Source organism: Pseudophryne corroboree, chromosome 5 (assembly GCF_028390025.1).
Source record: "Pseudophryne corroboree isolate aPseCor3 chromosome 5, aPseCor3.hap2, whole genome shotgun sequence".
Taxonomy (NCBI): Eukaryota; Metazoa; Chordata; class Amphibia; order Anura; family Myobatrachidae; genus Pseudophryne; species Pseudophryne corroboree.
The window spans coordinates 817,053,883-817,077,873 of record NC_086448.1 but is presented as its reverse complement, the minus strand read 5'-3'; the positions used below and the strand labels follow the sequence as shown (position 1 = coordinate 817,077,873).

Genomic DNA, 23,991 nt, shown 5'->3' with positions numbered 1-23,991 from the left:
TAAGACTATAACTTTCTAAGAGCTCAGGAGAGCCCCTAGTGTGCATCCAACCTCGGCCGGGCACGAAATCTAACTGAGGCTTGGAGGAGGGTCATAGTGGGAGGAGCCAGTGCACACCAGGTAGTCTAAGATCTTTCTAGAGTGCCCAGCCTCCTTCGGAGCCCGCTATTCCCCATGGTCCTTACGGAGTTCCCAGCATCCACTAGGACGTTAGAGAAACAATGTTTACCCAGATAGCGCTATTATCATATATCTGCGCCAAATTATGTGCCCCCCCCCCCCCCCCCTTCTTTCAAACCCTCTTTCACCGTGGTAAGCAGGGGAGAGTCCGAGGAGCTTCCTCTCAGCGGTGTGCTGTGGAGAAAATGGCGCTGGTGAGTGCTGAGGAACAAGCTCCGCCCCCTCAGCGGCGGGCTTCGGTCCCGCTGAAATTATTCAAAAACTGGCGGGGGATCTCTTATATACAGTGCAGAGCCTGTATATATTGTTTTTAGCCAGATCGGAGGTTTCTATTGCTGCCCAGGGCGCCCCCCCCTGCGCCCTGCACCCTTACAGTGCCTGCCGTGTGTGTGTTGTGTGGGAGCAATGGCGCGCAGCGTTACCTCAGTGAAGATCCGAACTCTTCTGCCGCCTCTGAAGTCTTCTTTCTTCACATACTCACCCGGCTTCCATCTTCCGGCTCTGTGAGGAGGACGGTGGCGCGGCTCCGGGACGAACGGCGAGGGTGAGACCTGCGTTCCGTTCCCTCTGGAGCTAATGGTGTCCAGTAGCCTAAGAAACAGAGCCTAGCATGTAAGTAGGTCTGCTTCTCTCCCCTCAGTCCCTCGATGCAGGGAGTCTGTTGCCAGCAGGCTCCCTGAAAATAAAAAACCTAACAAAATTACTTTCTTTTCAGGAAACTCAGGAGAGCTCCTGTAATGCACCCAGTCTCCTCTGGGCACAGTATTAAACTGAGGTCTGGAGGAGGGGCATAGAGGAAGGAGCCAGTGCACACCCATACCTAAAGTTCTTTTTTAGTGCCCATGTCTCCTGCGGAGCCCGTCTATCCCCCATGGTCCTTACGGAGTCCCCAGCATCCTCTAGACGTAAGAGAAATCCCTGGAAGGGACAGGATTCCATTGCTAGCGTACACCGCTTATTGGGGTGTGCAACATTTGTATGTCTGTGTATGATTGATGGGGTCATTCCGACCTGATTTTTTGCTGCGATCAGATCAGAACTGCGCATGCGTATGCACCGCAATGCACAGGCGCGTCGTACGGGTACAAAGCGGTTCGTTGCTGAGCGATGGATTTTACGAAGATTGCATTCGCACAGCCAATCGCAAAAAGACTGACAGGAAGAGGGCGTTTGTGGGTGTCAACTGACTGTTTTCAGGGAGTGGCTGGAAAAACGCAGGCGTGTCCAAGCGTTTGCAGGGCGGGTGACTGACGTCAATTCCGAACAAGAACAGGCTGAAGTGATCGCAGCGGCTGAGTAAGTTCTGAGCTACTCAGAAACTGCACAAAACTTCTTTGTACCGCTCGGCTGCACGTGCGTTCACACACTTGCAAAGCGAAAATACACTCCCCTATAGGCAGCAACTATCTGACCGCAGCGCTGCAAAAAATAGCTAGCGAGCGATCAACTCGGTATGACCCCTGAGTGTGAATCACAGGGCACTCCCTGGGAAACTGTGAGTGACTTTTCGCCGAGTCTGCGATGTGACAAAAATGCTAATTTCTGTACGCTCCATCTCTTAGTTGTGCAGGGTGTCTCGCACCGTAAGGCGTAAAGGCGCTCAGTGTATTAGGGTACACCTGTGCCTCCATCAATGAGGCACATTAAGGGAATGCCGTATATTGAAGTTGGTTTACAAAGATAGGCATCCCCTTCAAAGCAAAGAATGATCATCGTGATTTCCTTCGTATGTTTCTTGGGTAGTATACGAAGACTCCCAATAATTGGCAGAATAGCACAAACTTGGACGAATCCATTACCGAAAAATAAACCAGATGGTCTTGTTGGATTGAATAGGTTTTAATGTATGAAATAAAACACAGGACAGCATATGGACTACAAGGAGTATTGATAGAAGTAAAAAAATGCATCATTCCTTTTCCAGATAAGAATTTGCAAATAGAAATGGAAGAATTATTCAAAGTTAATTTGAATGCCGTGAAATGCTCCACATCAACCATAACATGCTATTTCTTCTAGATGGACTTTCTAATGGTGGAGATAATCTGCTATCCTGTTGCCTTTGCCAATCACATGCAATACAACGAGGGATAGCACATTTTCTCCCACCCATGACATGGCGGTGTAATTACGGCGGTTTATGATGGCAACTGTTTTCCGAAAAGATTCTCCCATAGACGTGCCATCAGGATGAGGCTGACCTGTATCATGCCTTATGGGAGTGCCCGATAATTGGGGGGAGTTTGGCTGCGGGTGAAACATGATGCAGAGAGACCTTTGCTCAATTATACCCCCCTTCAAACCAGAGTGGGCAACATCTGGGTTCCCGCATAAATGTCAATGCATCGGGAAAGGCAGCAAAAACTGAATGGAGACCTCTGGTCTTCTGGCCTTGGCTGTCCATTGGAGGGGTTATACAAGCACGCTGATAAACCGGCTGTACAAATCATTATAGCGGCTAGATGCCCAGTTACCGGGCACCTGAGACATCCGCAACCCTCCGTCCGCCGACAGCTCCTGAATTACTCATTGGCAGCCCTGGAGAATCTCTCTGCACACCTCAACAGCAGCTCCCAGAAATATGCCCACGTTTGGTGTTAGTCATTCTTCCACCAGCTCACAGAGAACACTTCCCAGGAGCTTCTACTATAAATATATCTGTACACACATTACTTGTCCTCACAATTCCTCGCTCGAGACTGTTCTCAGTCTTCCCTCCTCCTTTCCAGTCTGTGTCTCTTGATCATGTCCAGTATAGGCCTGCATCCCCTGTGCATTGCTACTGCCGCTTTCCCATCCCGCTGTGCTCCTTACCGACTTCTGCGTACAGGTGGAGCCTCGCTCATCTAGCCTTCTCTGCTGCACCTAGGTGCACCAAGGCTTATTAGCATAAGCCTTTTCGTCTATTGTTTTCAGCTGCAAAACAATACAGAGAGAACAAAACAGCAGGATATTAAGTCCGACAGCCCTGGCTCAATTAATCCTATTAAAGGGATAGATGAGCAGGGCTCCATCTGTATGTACGCATTCATTAACTTGCAGGATTCTGTGCTGCTTGCCTGGCCTTACCGTTTCTGCACTGCCTCCAGCTGCCTGCTTTGTTAGCAGCTCCAGTGGGCCAGGCATTTGGACTCTCTTGTTGAAGCCACCATCTGTGGGGGGGGGGGGGGGGGGGGGGCTTTCCTGCTGCGGCGGCTGCACTGAACACTACATCCTGCTTCTGGTCAGTGAGTCACCTTGGCTGCGTCAGCGTCCACGACTGCCGACCCGTCTGCTGGCTTAGCTGCATTGCCGGTGATGCTTCCATCCAGCTCCCAGCCTCCATTTGCGTTGCCATGTTTTCTGAAATTTGACATTTACTATCATTCTGTCTACCATACTTTTCAGCCCTGGCTACGGCTGTTGTCTGTTATACTTCCACAGTTTGTACACCCTGTCAGCAGCAATCTACACAGTGCGCCAAAGATGGCTGCCTCAGCTTGTTCCCCGGTGGGCGGTAGTTGCTGTACGTGGACCAATTCATGCAGGGTATATCATACTTCTACACACTTGTCAGTTTTCTCACATAGGCCTTGGGCCCTTGTATGGCTTATCTCCCACTGTGTAACCTTTGTAGCGCTCCCAACATGGCTGCCTCACCTCATACGCTCGTGGATGGATGAAAAATACATGGATCTGACGGCTGTGTTGGGACATTGCAACCACCCATTTTGTGGTAGCTCTTCTGGGAGTGACCTATCCCACCCAGGGAAATCCTGCATACTGCACCCAAGATGGCTGCCTCAGCTGGTACCTTTTGTGGGTGGAATATATAACCCGTGGAATCTATAACCCAAAATGTCTGCACTAAGCAGACAGCATGCTTACTGTGTTCTCTAGGTTTCATGGTCTTTAATTATTTCTGAGTGACTTTCATTTACTGGCTTCAATACTAAACAATGTACTTAGAGACCTACAGGAGAAAATATATATAAATATATATATATATATATATATATATATATATATATATATATCTATCTATCTATGTAAAATTTTTTGGCAGATTCCCAATCATTGAAGTCCGCAGATCAGTGTTTTTGATCGCAGATTGGTCCAGTTACATCAAGAATGAGGAATCGGCCCACAGATGTATGGGCCTCATGAAACCGGACAAAGGGCCTAATTCAGACCTGATAACTGGTGTGCGTCTTCGCACAGCATCCGACAGCCGACGGCCATCTCAGCCCAGCGATCGCCTCTGCCTGATTGACAGGCAGAGACGGTCACTGGGCGGGAGGGGCGGGTCGGCGGCGTTTGGCCGCCGTTTTAGGGGGGTGCGCGGACCGCGCGGGGGCGGGCTTCGGTGGCTGCATGATGTCACGCGCAGCCGCTGCAACCCGGACAGCGATGGGTAGCTTCCTGCCAGTGTGCAGGAGCTGCGCTGGCTGGGAGCTACTCGTCAAGTACAGAAGCATTACCGCTGTGCGGGTATGGGGGGGGAGAGGAGGTTGTTTTGGGCCAGACATGCGGGGTGGACTAGCCCTGTGCTGGGCGTACCCCCGCACGTCTGTGTAACTGATCGTAGATGTGTCTGAATTAGGCTCAAAGACACCAGAGGAATGTAGGGGACACGCCATTGGGATGATTCAAACTTGGAGGTAAAAAGAGCACGTAACTTTGTGTCTGGAACAAACCACGCAACACTGCAAGGGGTGCAAATTAGAGATGAGCGGATTCGGTTTTACTCGGTTTTACTCGGTTCTCAAAACCGAATCTTATTGGCTATCCAAAACACATGACATCCGTGAGCCAATAAGATGTCGTTTTGAGAACCGAGTAAAACCGAGTAAAACCGAATCCGCTCATCTCTAGAATATATTTATTGTGTTTGCATGCAGGGTAAACATTGGCTTGTCTCTGCATGTAGCCCACACGGTATCCGGAGTCCAGGTCGACAACAAAAAGGTCGACACACCTTAGGTTGCCGCCAATTGGTCGACACCTTAGGTCGACATGGACAAAAGGTCGACATAGACAAAAGGTCGACATGAGTTTTTCACAATTTTTTACTTTTTTGGAACCTTTTCATACTTAACGATCCACGTGGACCACGATTGGAACGGTAATCTGTGCCAAGCGGAGCGGAGCAAAGGCACCATGCCCGAAGCATGGCGAGCGAACGCGGTGCACTAATTGGGGTTCCCGGTCACTCTACGAAGAAAACGACACCAAAAAACCCCATAAAAAACTCATGTCGACCTTTTTCCATGTCGACCTTGTTCATGTCGACATTTTGTCCATGGCGACCTAAGGTGTGTCGACCAATTGGCGTCGACCCAAGGTGTGTCGACCTTTTTGTTGTCGACCTGGAGACCCAGACCCAGCCCACACATGCTGGACAGCTTTATTCTTACACTGCAATGTAGATATGAGGTTGGACACGCCCCTCCCACATCTAGCCCCCCACTCCCCCACCCCCACAGTGCAGCATGGTTTGGTCCAGGTACACAGTTACTAGCTGAATTTGCTCTATATACCTTCCAGGCATCATTTTTTCCCCCGTCTCTAATCAGCGGATTAGAGTGTTCGCTCCCTCGTGGGGGATGTCATGGAGCTTTCATCTAGAGATCAGGATTTAGCTGATCTTTTGAAGTGAGTCATGGAACCAATATTCTACATCACCACCTAAAGTCTCTGCAGCAGCGGCAAATTTCACACACACGCACAAACCCACCCATACAGTCCCTAGAAACTAAAAAATGGCTTCTAGAGGCTGCCACCAATGCAGTCGATAAAACCGGTGTGATTCACAGGGCAAGAGCTGGCACAGTGACTTCAAACCTGGTCAAAGTAAATAACAACTCGAAGATAATGTTACAACTTGTAGTACGAGGGAAGAACACACTGCCTATCTCCCCTGCTAAATAGCCAAGCAGAATTTATAACACAGTGACATCAATAGCGCACGCAGGGGGGGTTTCTGAGTACCCAGAAACCTCCCCTCCTGACAGACAAGAGAGCGGGCACGATATTACAAAGCCCAATAGAATTGTGTAATTTTAGCCCCTCCCCCTCCTGACAGACTCGAGAATTGTGCCATTTAGCCATGAGGGGGCGTGGCTTTGTAATACCATTCCTGCTTTCTTCCCTAGCTACAACACACTGCTGCTAGGTGAGACTTCAGAGTGTACGTAAATATATAGCTCTATCTATCTCCTGAGGAGCAAGTGCACAATAATTTCAAGAATTCAGAAACCCTAAATTGGAATAAAGTGTAATTTCTCTCATGCATTTACATGAAACTGTACTTTCTTACAGATACAAGATATATACTATAGGGCAGCATGAGTTGCGCAGTGGGGAACTGCCTCTTAGCACTGAGGTCCGAAGTTCAATTCCCTCCTTTTCACGACTCATCTCCTTTACACTAACCCGCACTAGTAATAAGTGCAGGACCTGCTTGCACTAAGCAAGCTGTCTAATCATTACATAATTAAACTTATTGGCGGGACGGGTAAGTGGACGGCTGTGTAACCCCCGCGAAAGTTTGTACAAAACATACATTTCTGATTTTGCAGTAAGATGGTGTAAGAGACACAACATATTCCTACCAGTGTCACCGTGGTGTTCATGACTCTCCCGAGCTGGTCCACGTAGAACATACTGTTGCAGGACCATGGGTTACTGTGCAGATAATTATACATGCCGTAGGCACGCACGTGATCCAGCGTGTACTGATCATCCCTGAGCTTCACTTCTGCAACAGCTGAAAGACAGGGACGGGGGAAATAATCACTTTCACACATTCGCCTTGCCGGAGACTAATCATCTTTATAATGGCGTTTCCCCGCTGTCTAATCCATTGCAGGTACAGGATGGCTTATACCACCCACCAAGGCAGGGCCGCTGCTCTCATCATTGCCGCAGGGGCCGTGCGCATCCGTGGAGGAATTCTAATAAGCACGTCGCACTAACCCTTATTAGACACAGGCTTTTGTTTGGTTTAAAAAGTTATTTTCACCGTAACTTTACATTACACAACAGAACAGCAACAATAGTTTCATTATAGCCGCAGAATTCCGGCAGCGCGGTTCGGGTAATGACGCTGGCGATTAGATTTGACATTTTACACATGTCACAACTTAATGTCCTAAACATTTCCCAGATGATTTCTCAGACGGAGGTATGAAGGTACAGGACGCACACAACAACAACAACAACATTTTCCAATACAATCATTTATTGCCATATACACAGCGCACACAATGTTACACAGACCTCCCTTGTCCAACACAACTTGCCAGGGAGACTAAGGGGACTATATCTCCGTCCAAGGCTTAGTAAAAAGTACCTGGGTTTGAAAAATGACAGTTAGGAGCTGATTGGCTGGTAATTTAATTCCGGCTACTTTTTCTCCATCCAAGGCTTAGTAGATAGACACCTAAATCACATGTCCATTGTCCCACGAAGCCTATACTGGTGTAAGTGCACCCTGGTGATGATGGAGGATAGGGACAGGTGTAAGTGCACCCTGGTGATGATGGAGGATAGGGGCAGGTGTAAGTGCACCCTGGTGATGATGGAGGATAGGGGCAGGTGTAAGTGCGCCCTGGTGATGATGGAGCTTAGGGGCTGGTGTAAGTGCACCCTGGTGATGATGGAGGATAGGGGCAGGTGTAAGTGCTCCCTGGTGATGATGGAGGATAGGGGCAGGTGTAAGTGCACCCTGGTGATGATGGAGGAGGATAGGGGCAGGTGTAAGTGCGCCCTGGTGATGATGGAGGAGGATAGGGGCAGGTGTAAGTGCGCCCTGGTGATGATGGAGGAGGATAGGGGCAGGTGTAAGTGCACCCTGGTGATGATGGAGGATAGGAGCAGGTGTAAGTGCTCCCTGGTGATGATGGAGGATAGGGGCAGGTGTAAGTGCACCCTGGTGATGATGGAGGATAGGGGCAGGTGTAAGTGCACCCTGGTGATGATGGAGGATAGGGGCAGGTGTAAGTGCGCCCTGGTGATGATGGAGGATAGGGGCAGGTGTAAGTGCGCCCTGGTGATGATGGAGGATAGGGGCAGGTGTAAGTGCGCCCTGGTGATGATGGAGGATAGGGGCTGGTGTAAGTGCGCCCTGGTGATGATGGAGGAGGATAGGGGCAGGTGTAAGAGCACCCTGGTGATGATGATGGAGGATAGGGGCAGGTGTAAGTGCACCCTGGTGATGATGGAGGAGGATAGGGGCAGGTGTAAGTGCACTCTGGTGATGATGATGGAGGATAGGGGCAGGTGTAAGTGCACCCTGGTGATGATGGAGGATAGGGGCAGGTGTAAGTGCACCCTGGTGATGATGGAGGATAGGGGCAGGTGTAAGTGCACTCTGGTGATGATGATGGAGGATAGGGGCAGGTGTAAGTGCACCCTGGTGATGATGGAGGATAGGGGCAGGTGTAAGTGCACTCTGGTGATGATGGAGGATAGGAACAGGTGTAAGTGCACTCTGGTGATGATGGAGGATAGGGGCAGGTGTAAGTGCTCCCTGGTGATGATGGAGGATAGGGGCAGGTGTAAGTGCACCCTGGTAATGATGGGAGGATAGGGGCAGGTGTAAGTGCACTCTGGTGATGATGGAGGAGGACAGGGGCTGGTGTAAGTGCACCCTGGTGATGATGGAGGATAGGAGCAGGTGTAAGTGCACCCTGGTGATGATAGAGGATAGGGGCAGGTGTAAGTGCACCCTGGTGATGATGGAGGATAGGGGCAGGTGTAAGTGCACTCTGGTGATGATGATGGAGGATAGGGGCAGGTGTAAGTGCACTCTGGTGATGATGATGGAGGATAGGGGCAGGTGTAAGTGCACTCTGGTGATGATGATGGAGGATAGGGGCAGGTGTAAGTGCACTCTGGTGATGATGATGATGATGGAGGATAGGGGCTGGTATAAGTGCACCCTGGTGATGGAGGATAGGGGCAGGTGTAAGTGCACCCTGGTGATGGAGGATAGGGGCAGGTGTAAGTGCTCCCTGGTGATGATGGAGGATAGGGGCAGGTGTAAGTGCACCCTGGTGATGATGGAGGATAGGAGCAGGTGTAAGTGCACCCTGGTGATGATGGAGGATAGGGGCAGGTGTAAGTGCACCCTGGTGATGATGGAGGATAGGAGCAGGTGTAAGTGCACTCTGGTGATGATGATGGAGGATAGGGGCAGGTGTAAGTGCACTCTGGTGGTGATGATGATGGAGGATAGGGGCAGGTGTAAGTGCACTCTGGTGGTGGTGATGATGATGGAGGATAGAGGCTGGTGTAAGTGCACCCTGGTGATGATAGAGGATAGGGGCAGGTGTAAGTGCACTCTGGTGGTGATGATGATGGAGGATAGAGGCTGGTGTAAGTGCACCCTGGTGATGATGGAGGATAGGGGCAGGTGTAAGTGCACTCTGGTGATGATGGAGGATAGGAGCAGGTGTAAGTGCACCCTGGTGATGATGGATGATAGGGGCAGGTGTAAGTGCACCCTGGGGATGATGGAGGATAGGAGCAGGTGTAAGTGCACCCTGGTGATGATGGATGATAGGGGCAGGTGTAAGTGCACCCTGGTGATGATGGAGGATAGGAGCAGGTGTAAGTGCACCCTGGTGATGATGGAGGATAGGGGCAGGTGTAAGTGCACCCTGGTGATGATGGAGGATAGGAGCAGGTGTAAGTGCACCCTGGTGATGATGGAGGATAGGAGCAGGTGTAAGTGCTCCCTGGTGATGATGGAGGATAGGGGCAGGTGTAAGTGCACCCTGGTGATGATGGAGGATAGGGGCAGGTGTAAGTGCACCCTGGTGATGATGGAGGATAGGAGCAGGTGTAAGTGCACCCTGGTGATGATGGAGGATAGGGGCAGGTGTAAGTGCACCCTGGTGATGATTTAGGATAGGGGCAGGTGTAAGTGCACCCTGGTGATGATGGAGGATAGGGGCAGGTGTAAGTGCACCCTGGTGATGGAGGATAGGGACAGGTGTAAGTGCACCCTGGTGATGATGGAGGATAGGAGCAGGTGTAAGTGCTCCCTGGTGATGATGGAGGATAGGGGCAGGTGTAAGTGCACCCTGGTGATGATGGAGGATAGGGGCAGGTGTAAGTGCACCCTGGTGATGATGGAGGATAGGGGCAGGTGTAAGTGCACTCTGGTGATGATGATGGAGGATAGGGGCAGGTGTAAGTGCACCCTGGGGATGATGGAGGATAGGGGCAGGTGTAAGTGCACCCTGGTGATGATGGAGGATAGGGGCAGGTGTAAGTGCACTCTGGTGATGATGATGGAGGATAGGGGCAGGTGTAAGTGCACTCTGGTGATGATGATGATGATGGAGGATAGGGGCTGGTGTAAGTGCACCCTGGTGATGATGGAGGATAGGGGCAGGTGTAAGTGCACCCTGGTGATGATGGAGGATAGGGGCAGGTGTAAGTGCACCCTGGTGATGATGGAGGATAGGAGCAGGTGTAAGTGCACCCTGGTGAAGATGGAGGATAGGGGCAGGTGTAAGTGCACCCTGGTGATGATGGAGGATAGGAGCAGGTGTAAGTGCACTCTGGTGGTGATGATGATGGAGGATAGGGGCAGGTGTAAGTGCACTCTGGTGATGATGATGGAGGATAGAGGCTGGTGTAAGTGCACCCTGGTGATGATGGAGGATAGGGGCAGGTGTAAGTGCACCCTGGTGATGATGGAGGATAGGGGCAGGTGTAAGTGCACCCTGGTGATGATGGAGGATAGGAGCAGGTGTAAGTGCACCGTGGTGATGATGGAGGATAGGGGCAGGTGTAAGTGCGCCCTGGTGATGATGGAGGATAGGGGCTGGTGTAAGTGCACTCTGGTGATGATGGAGGATAGAGGCTGGTGTAAGTGCACTCTGGTGATGATGATGGAGGATAGGGGCAGGTGTAAGTGCACTCTGGGTGATGATGATGGAGGATAGGGGCAGGTGTAAGTGCACTCTGGTGATGATGATGGAGGATAGGGGCAGGTGTAAGTGCACCCTGGTGATGATGGAGGATAAGGGCAGGTGTAAGTGCACCCTGGTGATGATGGAGGATAGGGGCAGGTGTAAGTGCACTCTGGTGATGATGATGGAGGATAGGGGCAGTTGTAAGTGCGCCCTGGTGATGATGGAGGATAGGGGCAGGTGTAAGTGCGCCCTGGTGATGATGGAGGATAGGGGCAGGTGTAAGTGCACCCTGGTGATGATGGAGGATAGGGGCAGGTGTAAGTGCACCCTGGTGATGGAGGATAGGGACAGGTGTAAGTGCACCCTGGTGATGATGGAGGATAGGAGCAGGTGTAAGTGCTCCCTGGTGATGATGGAGGATAGGGGCAGGTGTAAGTGCACCCTGGTGATGATGGAGGATAGGGGCAGGTGTAAGTGCACCCTGGTGATGATGGAGGATAGGAGCAGGTGTAAGTGCACCCTGGTGATGATGGAGGATAGGGGCAGGTGTAAGTGCACCCTGGTGATGATGGAGGATAGGGGCAGGTGTAAGTGCACCCTGGTGATGATGGAGGATAGGAGCAGGTGTAAGTGCACTCTGGTGATGATGATGGAGGATAGGGGCAGGTGTAAGTGCACCCTGGTGATGATGGAGGATAGGGGCAGGTGTAAGTGCACCCTGGTGATGATGGAGGATAGGGGCAGGTGTAAGTGCACTCTGGTGATGATGATGGAGGATAGGGGCAGGTGTAAGTGCACTCTGGTGATGATGATGATGGAGGATAGGGGCTGGTGTAAGTGCACCCTGGTGATAATGGAGGATAGGGGCAGGTGTAAGTGCACCCTGGTGATGATGGAGGATAGGGGCAGGTGTAAGTGCACCCTGGTGATGATGGAGGATAGGAGCAGGTGTAAGTGCACCCTGGTGATGATGGAGGATAGGAGCAGGTGTAAGTGCACTCTGGTGATGATGATGATGATGGAGGATAGGGGCAGGTGTAAGTGCACCCTGGTGATGATGGAGGATAGGGGCAGGTGTAAGTGCACTCTGGTGATGGAGGATAGGGACAGGTGTAAGTGCACCCTAGTGATGATGGAGGATAGGAGCAGGTGTAAGTGCTCCCTGGTGATGATGGAGGATAGGGGCAGGTGTAAGTGCACCCTGGTGATGATGGAGGATAGGGGCAGGTGTAAGTGCACCCTGGTGATGATGGAGGATAGGAGCAGGTGTAAGTGCACCCTGGTGATGATGGAGGATAGGGGCAGGTGTAAGTGCACCCTGGTGATGATGGAGGATAGGGGCAGGTGTAAGTGCACCCTGGTGATGATGGAGGATAGGAGCAGGTGTAAGTGCACTCTGGTGATGATGGTGGAGGATAGGGGCAGGTGTAAGTGTACCCTGGTGATGATGGAGGATAGGGGCAGGTGTAAGTGCACCCTGGTGATGATGGAGGATAGGGGCAGGTGTAAGTGCACTCTGGTGATGATGATGGAGGATAGGGGCAGGTGTAAGTGCACTCTGGTGATGATGATGATGATGATGGAGGATAGGGGCTGGTGTAAGTGCACCCTGGTGATAATGGAGGATAGGGGCAGGTGTAAGTGCACCCTGGTGATGATGGAGGATAGGGGCAGGTGTAAGTGCACCCTGGTGATGATGGAGGATAGGAGCAGGTGTAAGTGCACCCTGGTGATGATGGAGGATAGGAGCAGGTGTAAGTGCACTCTGGTGATGATGATGATGGAGGATAGGGGCAGGTGTAAGTGCACTCTGGTGGTGATGATGATGGAGGATAGGGGCAGGTGTAAGTGCACTCTGGTGATGATGATGGAGGATAGAGGCTGGTGTAAGTGCACCCTGGTGATGATGGAGAATAGGGGCAGGTGTAAGTGCACCCTGGTGATGATGGAGGATAGGAGCAGGTGTAAGTGCACCCTGGTGATGATGGAGGATAGGGGCAGGTGTAAGTGCGCCCTGGTGATGATGGAGGATAGGGGCTGGTGTAAGTGCACTCTGGTGATGATGGAGGATAGGGACAGGTGTAAGTGCACTCTGGTGATGATGATGGAGGATAGGGACAGGTGTAAGTGCACTCTGGTGATGATGATGGAGGATAGAGGCTGGTGTAAGTGCACTCTGGTGATGATGATGATGGAGGATAGGGACAGGTGTAAGTGCACTCTGGTGATGATGATGGAGGATAGGGGCAGGTGTAAGTGCACTCTGATGATGATGATGGAGGATAGGGGCAGGTGTAAGTGCACCCTGGTGATGATGGAGGATAAGGGCAGGTGTAAGTGCACCCTGGTGATGATGGAGGATAGGGGCAGGTGTAAGTGCGCCCTGGTGATGATGATGGAGGATAGGGGCAGTTGTAAGTGCGCCCTGGTGATGATGATGGAGGATAGGGGCTGGTGTAAGTGCACTCTGGTGATGATGGAGGATAGGGGCTGGTGTAAGTGCGCCCTGGTGATGATGGAGGATAGGGGCTGGTGTAAGTGCACCCTGGTGATGATGGAGGATAGGGGCAGGTGTAAGTGCACCCTGGTGATGATGGAGGATAGGGGCAGGTGTAAGTGCACCCTGGTGATGATGGAGGATAGGAGCAGGTGTAAGTGCACCCTGGTGATGATGGAGGATAGGGGCAGGTGTAAGTGCACTCTGGTGATGATGGAGGATAGGGGCAGGTGTAAGTGCACCCTGGTGATGATGGAGGATAGGGGCAGGTGTAAGTGCACTCTGGTGATGATGGAGGATAGGAGCAGGTGTAAGTGCACCCTGGTGATGATGGAGGATAGGGGCAGGTGTAAGTGCACTCTGGTGATGATGTAGGATAGGAGCAGGTGTAAGTGCACCCTGGTGATGATGGAGGATAGGGGCAGGTGTAAGTGCACTCTGGTGATGATGGAGGATAGGGGCAGGTGTAAGTGCACCCTGGTGATGATGGAGGATAGGGGCAGGTGTAAGTGCACCCTGGTGATGATGGAGGATAGGGGCAGGTGTAAGTGCACTCTGGTGATGATGGAGGATAGGAGCAGGTGTAAGTGCACCCTGGTGATGATGGAGGATAGGGGCAGGTGTAAGTGCACTCTGGTGATGATGGAGGATAGGGGCAGGTGTAAGTGCGCCCTGGTGATGATGGAGGAGGATAGGGGCAGGTGTAAGTGCACTCTGGTGATGATGGAGGATAGGGGCTGGTGTAAGTGCACCCTGGTGATGATGATGGAGGATAGGGGCAGGTGTAAGTGCGCCCTGGTGATGATGGAGGATAGGGGCTGGTGTAAGTGCACTCTGGTGATGATGATGGAGGATAGGGGCAGGTGTAAGTGCACTCTGGTGATGATGATGATGATGGAGGATAGGGGCTGGTGTAAGTGCACTCTGGTGATGATGATGATGATGATGATGATGATGATGATGATGATGATGATGATGATGGAGGATAGGGGCATGTGTAAGTGCACCCTGGTGATGATGATGGAGGATAGGGGCTGGTGTAAGTGCACCCTGGTGATGGGAGGAGGATAGGGGCAGGTGTAAGTGCACTCTGGTGATGATGATGGAGGATAGGGGCAGGTGTAAGTGCACCCTGGTGATGATGATGGAGGATAGGGGCAGGTGTAAGTGCGCCCTGGTGATGATGATGGAGGATAGGGGCAGGTGTAAGTACGCCCTGGTGATGATGGAGGATAGGGGCTGGTGTAAGTGCGCCCTGGTGATGATGGAGGATAGGGGCTGGTGTAAGTGCACTCTGGTGGTGATGGAGGATAGGGGCAGGTGTAAGTGCGCCCTGGTGATGATGGAGGATAGGGGCAGGTGTAAGTGCGCCCTGGTGATGATGGAGGATAGGAGCAGGTGTAAGTGCACCCTGGTGATGATGATGATGATGATAATGATGATGGAGGATAGGGGCATGTGTAAGTGCACCCTGGTGATGATGATGGAGGATAGGGGCTGGTGTAAGTGCACCCTGGTGATGGAAGGAGGATAGGGGCAGGTGTAAGTGCACTCTGGTGTTGATGATGGAGGATAGGGGCAGGTGTAAGGGCACCCTGGTGATGATGATGGAGGATAGGGGAAGGTGTAAGTGCGCCCTGGTGATGATGATGGAGGATAGGGGCAGGTGTAAGTGCACCCTGGTGATGATGATGGAGGATAGAGGCTGGTGTAAGTGCGCCCTGGTGATGATGGAGGATAGGGCTGGTGTAAGTGCACCCTGGTGATGATGATGGAGGATAGAGGCTGGTGTAAGTGCGCCCTGGTGATGATGGAGGATAGGGGCTGGTGTAAGTGCGCCCTGGTGATGATGGAGGATAGGGGCTGGTGTAAGTGCACTCTGGTGGTGATGATGGAGGATAGGGGCAGGTGTAAGTGCGCCCTGGTGATGATGGAGGATAGGGGCAGGTGTAAGTGCGCCCTGGTGATGATGGAGGATAGGGGCAGGTGTAAGTGCGCCCTGGTGATGATGGAGGATAGGGGCTGGTGTAAGTGCGCCCTGGTGATGATGGAGGATAGGAGCAGGTGTAAGTGCACCCTGGTGATGATGATGGAGGATAGGGGCAGGTGTAAGTGCGCCCTGGTGATGATGGAGGATAGGGGCTGGTGTAAGTGCACTCTGGTGATGATGATGGAGGATAGGGGCAGGTGTAAGTGCACTCTGGTGATGATGGAGGATAGGGGCAGGTGTAAGTGCACTCTGGTGATGATGATGGAGGATAGGGGCAGGTGTAAGTGCACTCTGGTGATGATGATGATGATGATAATGATGATGGAGGATAGGGGCATGTGTAAGTGCACCCTGGTGATGATGATGGAGGATAGGGGCTGGTGTAAGTGCACCCTGGTGATGGAAGGAGGATAGGGGCAGGTGTAAGTGCACTCTGGTGTTGATGATGGAGGATAGGGGCAGGTGTAAGGGCACCCTGGTGATGATGATGGAGGATAGGGGAAGGTGTAAGTGCGCCCTGGTGATGATGATGGAGGATAGGGGCTGGTGTAAGTGCGCCCTGGTGATGATGGAGGATAGGAGCAGGTGTAAGTGCACCCTGGTGATGATGATGGAGGATAGGGGCAGGTGTAAGTGCGCCCTGGTGATGATGGAGGATAGGGACTGGTGTAAGTGCGCCCTGGTGATGATGGAGGATAGGAGCAGGTGTAAGTGCACCCTGGTGATGATGATGGAGGATAGGGGCAGGTGTAAGTGCGCCCTGGTGATGATGGAGGATAGGGGCTGGTGTAAGTGCACCCTGGTGATGATGGAGGATAGGGGCAGGTGTAAGTGCACCCTGGTGATGATGGAGGATAGGGGCAGGTGTAAGTGCACTCTGGTGATGATGATGGAGGATAGGGGCAGGTGTAAGTGCACCCTGGTGATGATGATGGAGGATAGGGACAGGTGTAAGTGCACCCTGGTGATGATGGAGGATAGGGGCAGGTGTAAGTGCACTCTGGTGATGATGATGGAGGATAGGGGCAGGTGTAAGTGCACCATGATGATGATGGAGGATAGGGGCAGGTGTAAGTGCACCCTGGTGATAATAAGAATTTACTTACCGATAATTCTATTTCTCGTAGTCCGTAGTGGATGCTGGGGACTCCGTAAGGACCATGGGGATTAGCGGCTCCGCAGGAGACTGGGCACATCTAAAGAAAGCTTTAGGACTATCTGGTGTGCACTGGCTCCTCCCCCTATGACCCTCCTCCAAGCCTCAGCCAGGATACTGTGCCCGGACGAGCGTACACAATAAGGAAGGATCTTGAATCCCGGGTAAGACTCATACCAGCCACACCAATCACACCGTACAACTTGTGATCTGAACCCAGTTAACAGCATGATAACAGAGGAGCCTCTAGAAAAGATGGCTCACTACAGCAATAACCCGATTTTTTGGTAACAATAACTATGTACCAGTATTGCAGACAATCCGCACTTGGGATGGGCGCCCAGCATCCACTACGGACTACGAGAAATAGAATTATCGGTAAGTAAATTCTTATTTTCTCTAACGTCCTAAGTGGATGCTGGGGACTCCGTAAGGACCATGGGGATTATACCAAAGCTCCCAAACGGGCGGGAGAGTGCGGATGACTCTGCAGCACCAAATTAGAGAACTCCAGGTCCTCCTCAGCCAGGGTATCAATTTTGTAGAATTTTACAAACGTATTTGCTCCTGACCAAGTAGCTGCTCGGCAAAGTTGTAAAGCCGAGACCCCTCGGGCAGCCGCCCAAGATGAGCCCACCTTCCTTGTGGAGTGGGCATTTACAGATTTTTGGCTGTGGCAGGCCTGCCACCGAATGTGCAAGCTGAATTGTACTACAAATCCAACTAGCAATAGTCTGCTTAGAAGCAGGAGCACCCAGCATGTTGGGTGCATACAGGATAAACAGCGAGTCAGTTTTCCTGACTCCAGCCGTCCTGGAAACATATTTTCAGGGCCCTGACAACGTCTAGCAACTTGGAGTCCTCCAAGTCCCTAGTAGCCGCAGGCACCACAATAGGTTGGTTCAGGTGAAACGCTGAAACCACCTTAGGGAGAAACTGAGGACGAGTCCTCAATTCCGCCCTGTCCGAATGGAAAATCAGATAAGGGCTTTTACAGGATAAAGCCGCCAATTCTGACACGCGCCTGGCCCAGGCCAGGGCCAACAGCATGACCACATTCCATGTGAGATATTTTAACTCCACAGATTTAAGTGGTTCAAACCAATGTGACTTTTGGAACCCAAAAACTACATTGAGATCCCAAAGTGCCACTGAAGGCACAAAAGGAGGCTGTATATGCAGTACCCCTTTTACAAACGTCTGAACTTCAGGGACTGAAGCTAGTTTTTTTTGGAAGAAAATTGACAGGGCCGAAATTTGAACCTTAATGGACCCCAATTTCAGGCCCATAGACACTCCTGTTTGCAGGAAATGTAGGAAACGACCCAGTTGAATTTCCTCCGTCGGGCCTTACTGGCCTCGCACCACGCAACATATTTTCGCCAAATGCGGTGATAATGTTTTGCGGTTACATCCTTCCTGGCTTTGATCAGGATAGGGATGACTTCATCCGGAATGCCTTTTCAGGATCCGGCGTTCAACCGCCATGCCGTCAAACGCAGCCGCGGTAAGTCTTGTAACAGACAGGGTCCTTGCTGGAGCAGGTCCCTTCTTAGAGGTAGAGGCCACGGATCCTCCGTGAGCATCTCTTGAAGTTCCGGTTACCAAGTCCTTCTTGGCCAATCCGGAGCCACGAATATAGTGCTTACTCCTCTCCATCTTATCAATCTCAGTACCTTGGGTATGAGAGGCAGAGGAGGGAACACATACACTGACTGGTACACCCACGGTGTTACCAGAACGTCTACAGCTATTGCCTGAGGGTCCCCTGACCTGGCGCAATACCTGTCGAGTTTTTCCCAACGGTTTATAATCATGTGGAAGACTTCTGGGTGAAGTCCCCACTCTCCCGGGTGGAGGTCGTGCTGAGGAAGTCTGCTTCCCAGTTGTCCACTCCCGGAATGAATACTGCTGACAGTGCTATCACATGATTTTCCGCCCAGCGAAGAATCCATGCAGCTTCTGCCATTGCCCTCCTGCTTCTTGTGCCACCCTGTCTGTTTACGTGGGTGACTGCCGTGATGTTGTCCGACTGGATCAACACCGGCTGACCTTGAAGCAGAGGTCTTGCTAAGCTTAGAGCATTGTAAATGGCCCTTAGCTTCAGGATATTTATGTGAAGTGATGTCTCCAGACTTGACCATAAACCCTGGATATACCTTCCCTGTGTGACTGCTCCCCAGCCTCGCAGGCTGGCATCCGTGGTCACCAGGACCCAGTCCTGAATGCCGAATCTGCGGCCCTCTAGAAAATGAGCACTCTGCAACCACCACAGGAGGGACACCCTTGTCCTTGGTGACAGGGTTATCCGCTGATGCATCTGAAGATGCGACCCGGACCATTTGTCCAGCAGGTCCCACTGGAAAGTTCTTGCGTGGAATCTGCCGAATGGGATTGCTTCGTAGGAAGCCACCATTTTACCCAGAACCCTTGTGCATTAATGCACTGAGACTTGGCTCGGTTTTAGGAGGTTCCTGACTAGCTCGGATAACTCCCTGGCTTTCTCCTCCGGGAGAAAAGCCTTTTTCTGGACTGTGTCCAGGATCATCCCTAGGAACAGAAGACAAGTCGTCGGAACCAGCTGCGATTTTGGAATATTGAGAATCCAATCGTGCTGCCGCAACACTACCTGAAATAGTGCTACACCGACCTCCAACTGTTCCCTGGATCTTACCCTTATCAGGGAATCGTCCAAGTAAAGGATAACTAAAATTCCCTTCCCTCGAAGGAATATCATCATTTCGGCCATTACCTTGGTAAAGACCCGGGGTGCCGTGGACCATCCATACGGCAGCGTCTGAACTGATAGTGACAGTTCTGTACCATAAACCTGAGGTACCCTTGATGAGAAGGGTAAATTTTGACATGAAGGTAAGCATCCTTGATGTCCCGAGACATCATGTAGTCCCCTTCTTCCAGGTTCGCAATCACTGCTCTGAGTGACTCAATCTTGAATTTGAACCTCTGTATGTAAGTGTTCAAAGATTTTAGATTTAGAATCGGTCTCACCGAGCCGTCCGGCTTTGGTACCACAACGGTGTGGAATAATACCCCGTTCCCTGTTGCAGGAGGGGTACCTTGTTATCACCTGCTGGGAATACAGCTTGTGAATGGCTTCCAAAACAGTCTCCCTGTCAGAAGGAGACATCGGTAAAGCCGACTTTAGGAAACGGCGAGGGGGAGACGTCTCGAATTCTAATTTGTACCCCTGAGATATCACCTGAAGGATCCAGGGGTCTACTTGCGAGTGAGCCCACTGCGCGCTGAAATTCATTGAGACGGGCCCCCCACCAATGCCTGATTCTGCTTGTAAAGCCCCAGCGTCATACTGAGGGCTTGGCAGAGGCGGGAGAGGGTTTCTGTTCCTGGGAACTGGCTGATATCTGCAGCCTTTTTCCTCTCCCTCTGTCACGGGGCAGAAATGAGGAATCTTTTGCCCGCTTGTCCACGAAAAGACTGCGCCTGATAATACGGCGTCTTCTCATGTTGAGAGGCGACCTGGGGTACAAACGTGGATTTCCCAGCTGTTGCCGTGGCCACCAGGTCTGAAAGACCGACCCCAAATAACTCCTCCCTTTAATAAGGCAATACTTCCAAATGCCGTTTGGAATACGCATCACCTGACCACTGACGTGTCCATAACCCTCTACTGGTAGAAATGGACAACGCACTTAGACTTGATGCCAGTCGGCAAATATTCCGCTGTGCATCACGCATATATAGAAATGCATCTTTTAAATGCTCTATAGGCAAAAATATACTGTCCCTATCTAGGGTATCAATATTTTCAGTCAGGGAATCCGACCACGCCAACCCAGCACTGCACATCCAGGCTGAGGCGATTGTTGGTCGCAGTATAACACCAGTATGTGTGTAAATACATTTTAGGATACCCTCCTGCTTTCTATCAGCAGGATCCTTAAGGGCGGCCATCTCAGGAGAGGGTAGAGCCCTTACAAGCGTGTGAGCGCTTTATCCACCCTAGGGGGTGTTTCCCAACGCACCCTAACCTCTGGCGGGAAAGGATATAATGCCAATAACATTTTAGAAATTATCAGTTGTTATCGGGGGAAAACCACGCATCATCACACACCTCATTTAATTTCTCAGATTCAGGAAAACTACAGGTAGTTTTTCCTCACCGAACATAATACCCCTTTTTGGTGGTACTCGTATTATCAGAAATGTGTAAAAACATTTTTCATTGCCTCAATCATGTAACGTGTGGCCCTACTGGAAGTCACATTTGTCTCTTCACCGTCGACACTGGAGTCAGTATCCGTGTCGGCGTCTATATCTGCCATCTGAGGTAACGGGCGCTTTAGAGCCCCTGACGGCCTATGAGACGTCTGGACAGGCACAAGCTGAGTAGCCGGCTGTCTCATGTCAACCACTGTCTTTTATACAGAGCTGACACTGTCATGTAATTCCTTCCAACAGTTCATCCACTCAGGTGTCGACCCCCTAGGGGGTGACATCACTATTACAGGCAATCTGCTCCGTCTCCACATCATTTTTCTCCTCATACATGTCGACACAACTGTACCGACATACAGCACACACACAGGGAATGCTCTGATAGAGGACAGGACCCCCACTAGCCCTTTGGGGAGACAGAGGGAGAGTTTGCCAGCACATACCAGAGCGCTATATATATATACAGGGATAACCTTATATAAGTGTTTTTCCCCTTATAGCTGCTGTATATTTAATACTGCGCGTAATTAGTGCCCCCCCTCTCTTTTATAACCCTTTCTGTAGTGTAGTGACTGCAGGGGAGAGACAGGGAGCTTCCCTCCAACGGAGCTGTGAGGGAAAATGGCGCCAGTGTGCTGAGGAGATAGGCTCCGCCCCCTTATCGGCGGCCTTATCTCCCGTTTTTCTATGTATTTTGGCAGGGGTTAAATGCATCCATATAGCCCAGGAGCTATATGTGATGCATTTTTTTGCCATCCAAGGTGTTTATTATTGCGTCTCAGGGCGCTCCCCCCCAGCGCCCTGCACCCTCAGTGACCGGAGTGTGAAGTGTGCTGAGAGCAATGGCGCACAGCTGCAGTGCTGTGCGCTACCTTGTTGAAGACAGGACGTCTTCTGCCGCCGATTTTCCGGACCTCTTCTGCCTTCTGGCTCTGTAAGGGGGCCGGCGGCGCGGCTCTGGGACCCATCCAGGCTGGGCCTGTGATCGTCCCTCTGGAGCTAATGTCCAGTAGCCTAAGAAGCCCAATCCACTCTGCACGCAGGTGAGTTCGCTTCTTCTCCCCTTAGTCCCTCGATGCAGTGAGCCTGTTGCCAGCAGGTCTCACTGAAAATAAAAAACCTAAACTAAAACTTTCACTAAGAAGCTCAGGAGAGCCCCTAGTGTGCACCCTTCTCGTTCGGGCACAGAAATCTAACTGAGGCTTGGAGGAGGGTCATAGGGGGAGGAGCCAGTGCACACCAGATAGTCCTAAAGCTTTCTTTAGATGTGCCCAGTCTCCTGCGGAGCCGCTAATCCCCATGGTCCTTACGGAGTCCCCAGCATCCACTTAGGACGTTAGAGAAAATGGAGGATAGGGGCATGTGTAAGTACACCCTGGTGATGATGATGGAGGATAGGGGCAGGTGTAAGTGCACCCTGGTGATGATGATGGAGGATAGGGGCAGGTGTAAGTGCACCCTGGTGATGATGGAGGATAGGGGCAGGTGTAAGTGCACTCTGGTGATGATGATGGAGGATAGGGGCAGGTGTAAGTGCACCATGGTGATGATGGAGGATAGGGGCAGGTGTAAGTGCGCCCTGGTGATGATGGAGGATAGGGGCAGGTGTAAGTGCACTCTGGTGATGATGGAGGATAGGGGCAGGTGTAAGTGCGCCCTGGTGATGATGATGGAGGATAGGGGCTGGTGTAAGTGCACCCTGGTGATGGGAGGAGGATAGGGGCAGGTGTAAGTGCACTCTGGTGATGATGATGGAGGATAGGGGCAGGTGTAAGTGCGCCCTGGTGATGATGATGATGGAGGATAGGGGCTGGTGTAAGTGCACCCTGGTGATGGGAGGAGGATAGGGGCAGGTGTAAGTGCACTCTGGTGATGATGGAGGATAGGGGCTGGTGTAAGTGCACTCTGGTGAGGATGATGGAGGATAGGGGCAGGTGTAAGTGCACTCTGGTGATGATGATGGAGGATATGGGCAGGTGTAAGTGCACTCTGGTGATGATGATGATGATGATGGAGGATAGGGGCAGGTGTAAGTGCACTCTGGTGATGATGATGGAGGATAGGGGCAGGTGTAAGTGCGCCCTGGTGATGATGATGGAGGATAGGGGCAGGTGTAAGTGCACCCTGGTGATGATGATGATGATGGAGGATAGGGGCTGGTGTAAGTGCACCCTGGTGATGGGAGGAGGATAGGGGCAGGTGTAAGTGCTCCATGATGATGGGCTGGGTGGTTGGGGGTGGGTGTAACTTTGCTCAACAGACCCCTGTCGGGATTCTCTCCATCAGGGTGCCACTGTCCGGTCTTTTGACAGCCAGCATCCCGAATGCCGGACACCCATATCACACCTGATTAGAGACCACCAAGAGTACTTGTAGATTGTATGCTGCAACACTGGCCTCTGCTAGCCTTGTGTGTCACTACTTGTGTTATGGGTCTGGGACTCCAGGTCGACACACCTTAGGTCGACGCCAACTGGTCGACACACCTTAGGTAGACATGGACAAAAGGTCGACATGGAACAAGGTCGACATGGAACAAGGTCGACATGAGTTTTTTATGTTTTTTTGGTGTCGTTTTCTTCGTAGAGTGACCGGGAACCCCAATTAGTGCACCGCTTCGCTCGCCATGCTTCGGGCATGGTGCCTTCGCTCCGCTCCGCTCGGCACAGATTACCGTTCCAATCGTAGTCCACATGGATCGTTAAGTATGAAAAAGTTCCAAAAAAGAAATAAAATTGTGAAAAACTCATGTCGGCCTTGTTCCTGTCGACCTTTTGTCCACGGCGACCTAAGGTGTGTCGACCAATTGGCGTCGACCTAAGGTGTGTCGACCTTTTTGTTGTCGACCTGGAGTCCGGATTATGTGTTATTACCATTCCCACATTCTTCCAACAGTCCCCTTATAGTCTTGGGGTATAACTACATTTACTGCAGAAGAATAGTACCTGTAGCTTGTTAATCTTGTGTTTTATGTACAGCAACATAAATACCTTCCTTTTAAAATCGGATAATTAGACCAATCTACCGTTCAGTGGGGGTCATTCCAAGTTGATCGCTAGTT

At 51.4% G+C, this 23,991-nt stretch overlaps 1 protein-coding gene across 2 annotated transcripts in view; it reads right to left on the bottom strand.

Moving 5' to 3' along the window:
• NUDCD1 (NudC domain containing 1) overlaps window positions 1-23,991 on the bottom strand; it is a 350,323-nt gene that overhangs the window by 294,136 nt on the left and 32,196 nt on the right. Inside the window, exon 2 of one of the 2 annotated variants that reach the window (XM_063924501.1) lies at window positions 6,774-6,928. The exons of the other annotated variant lie outside the window; for it this stretch is intronic. Coding sequence (XP_063780571.1) covers window positions 6,774-6,928 — 155 coding nt within the window. The remainder of the gene's footprint in view (window positions 1-6,773; window positions 6,929-23,991) is intronic. 2 annotated transcript variants of the gene reach the window in all.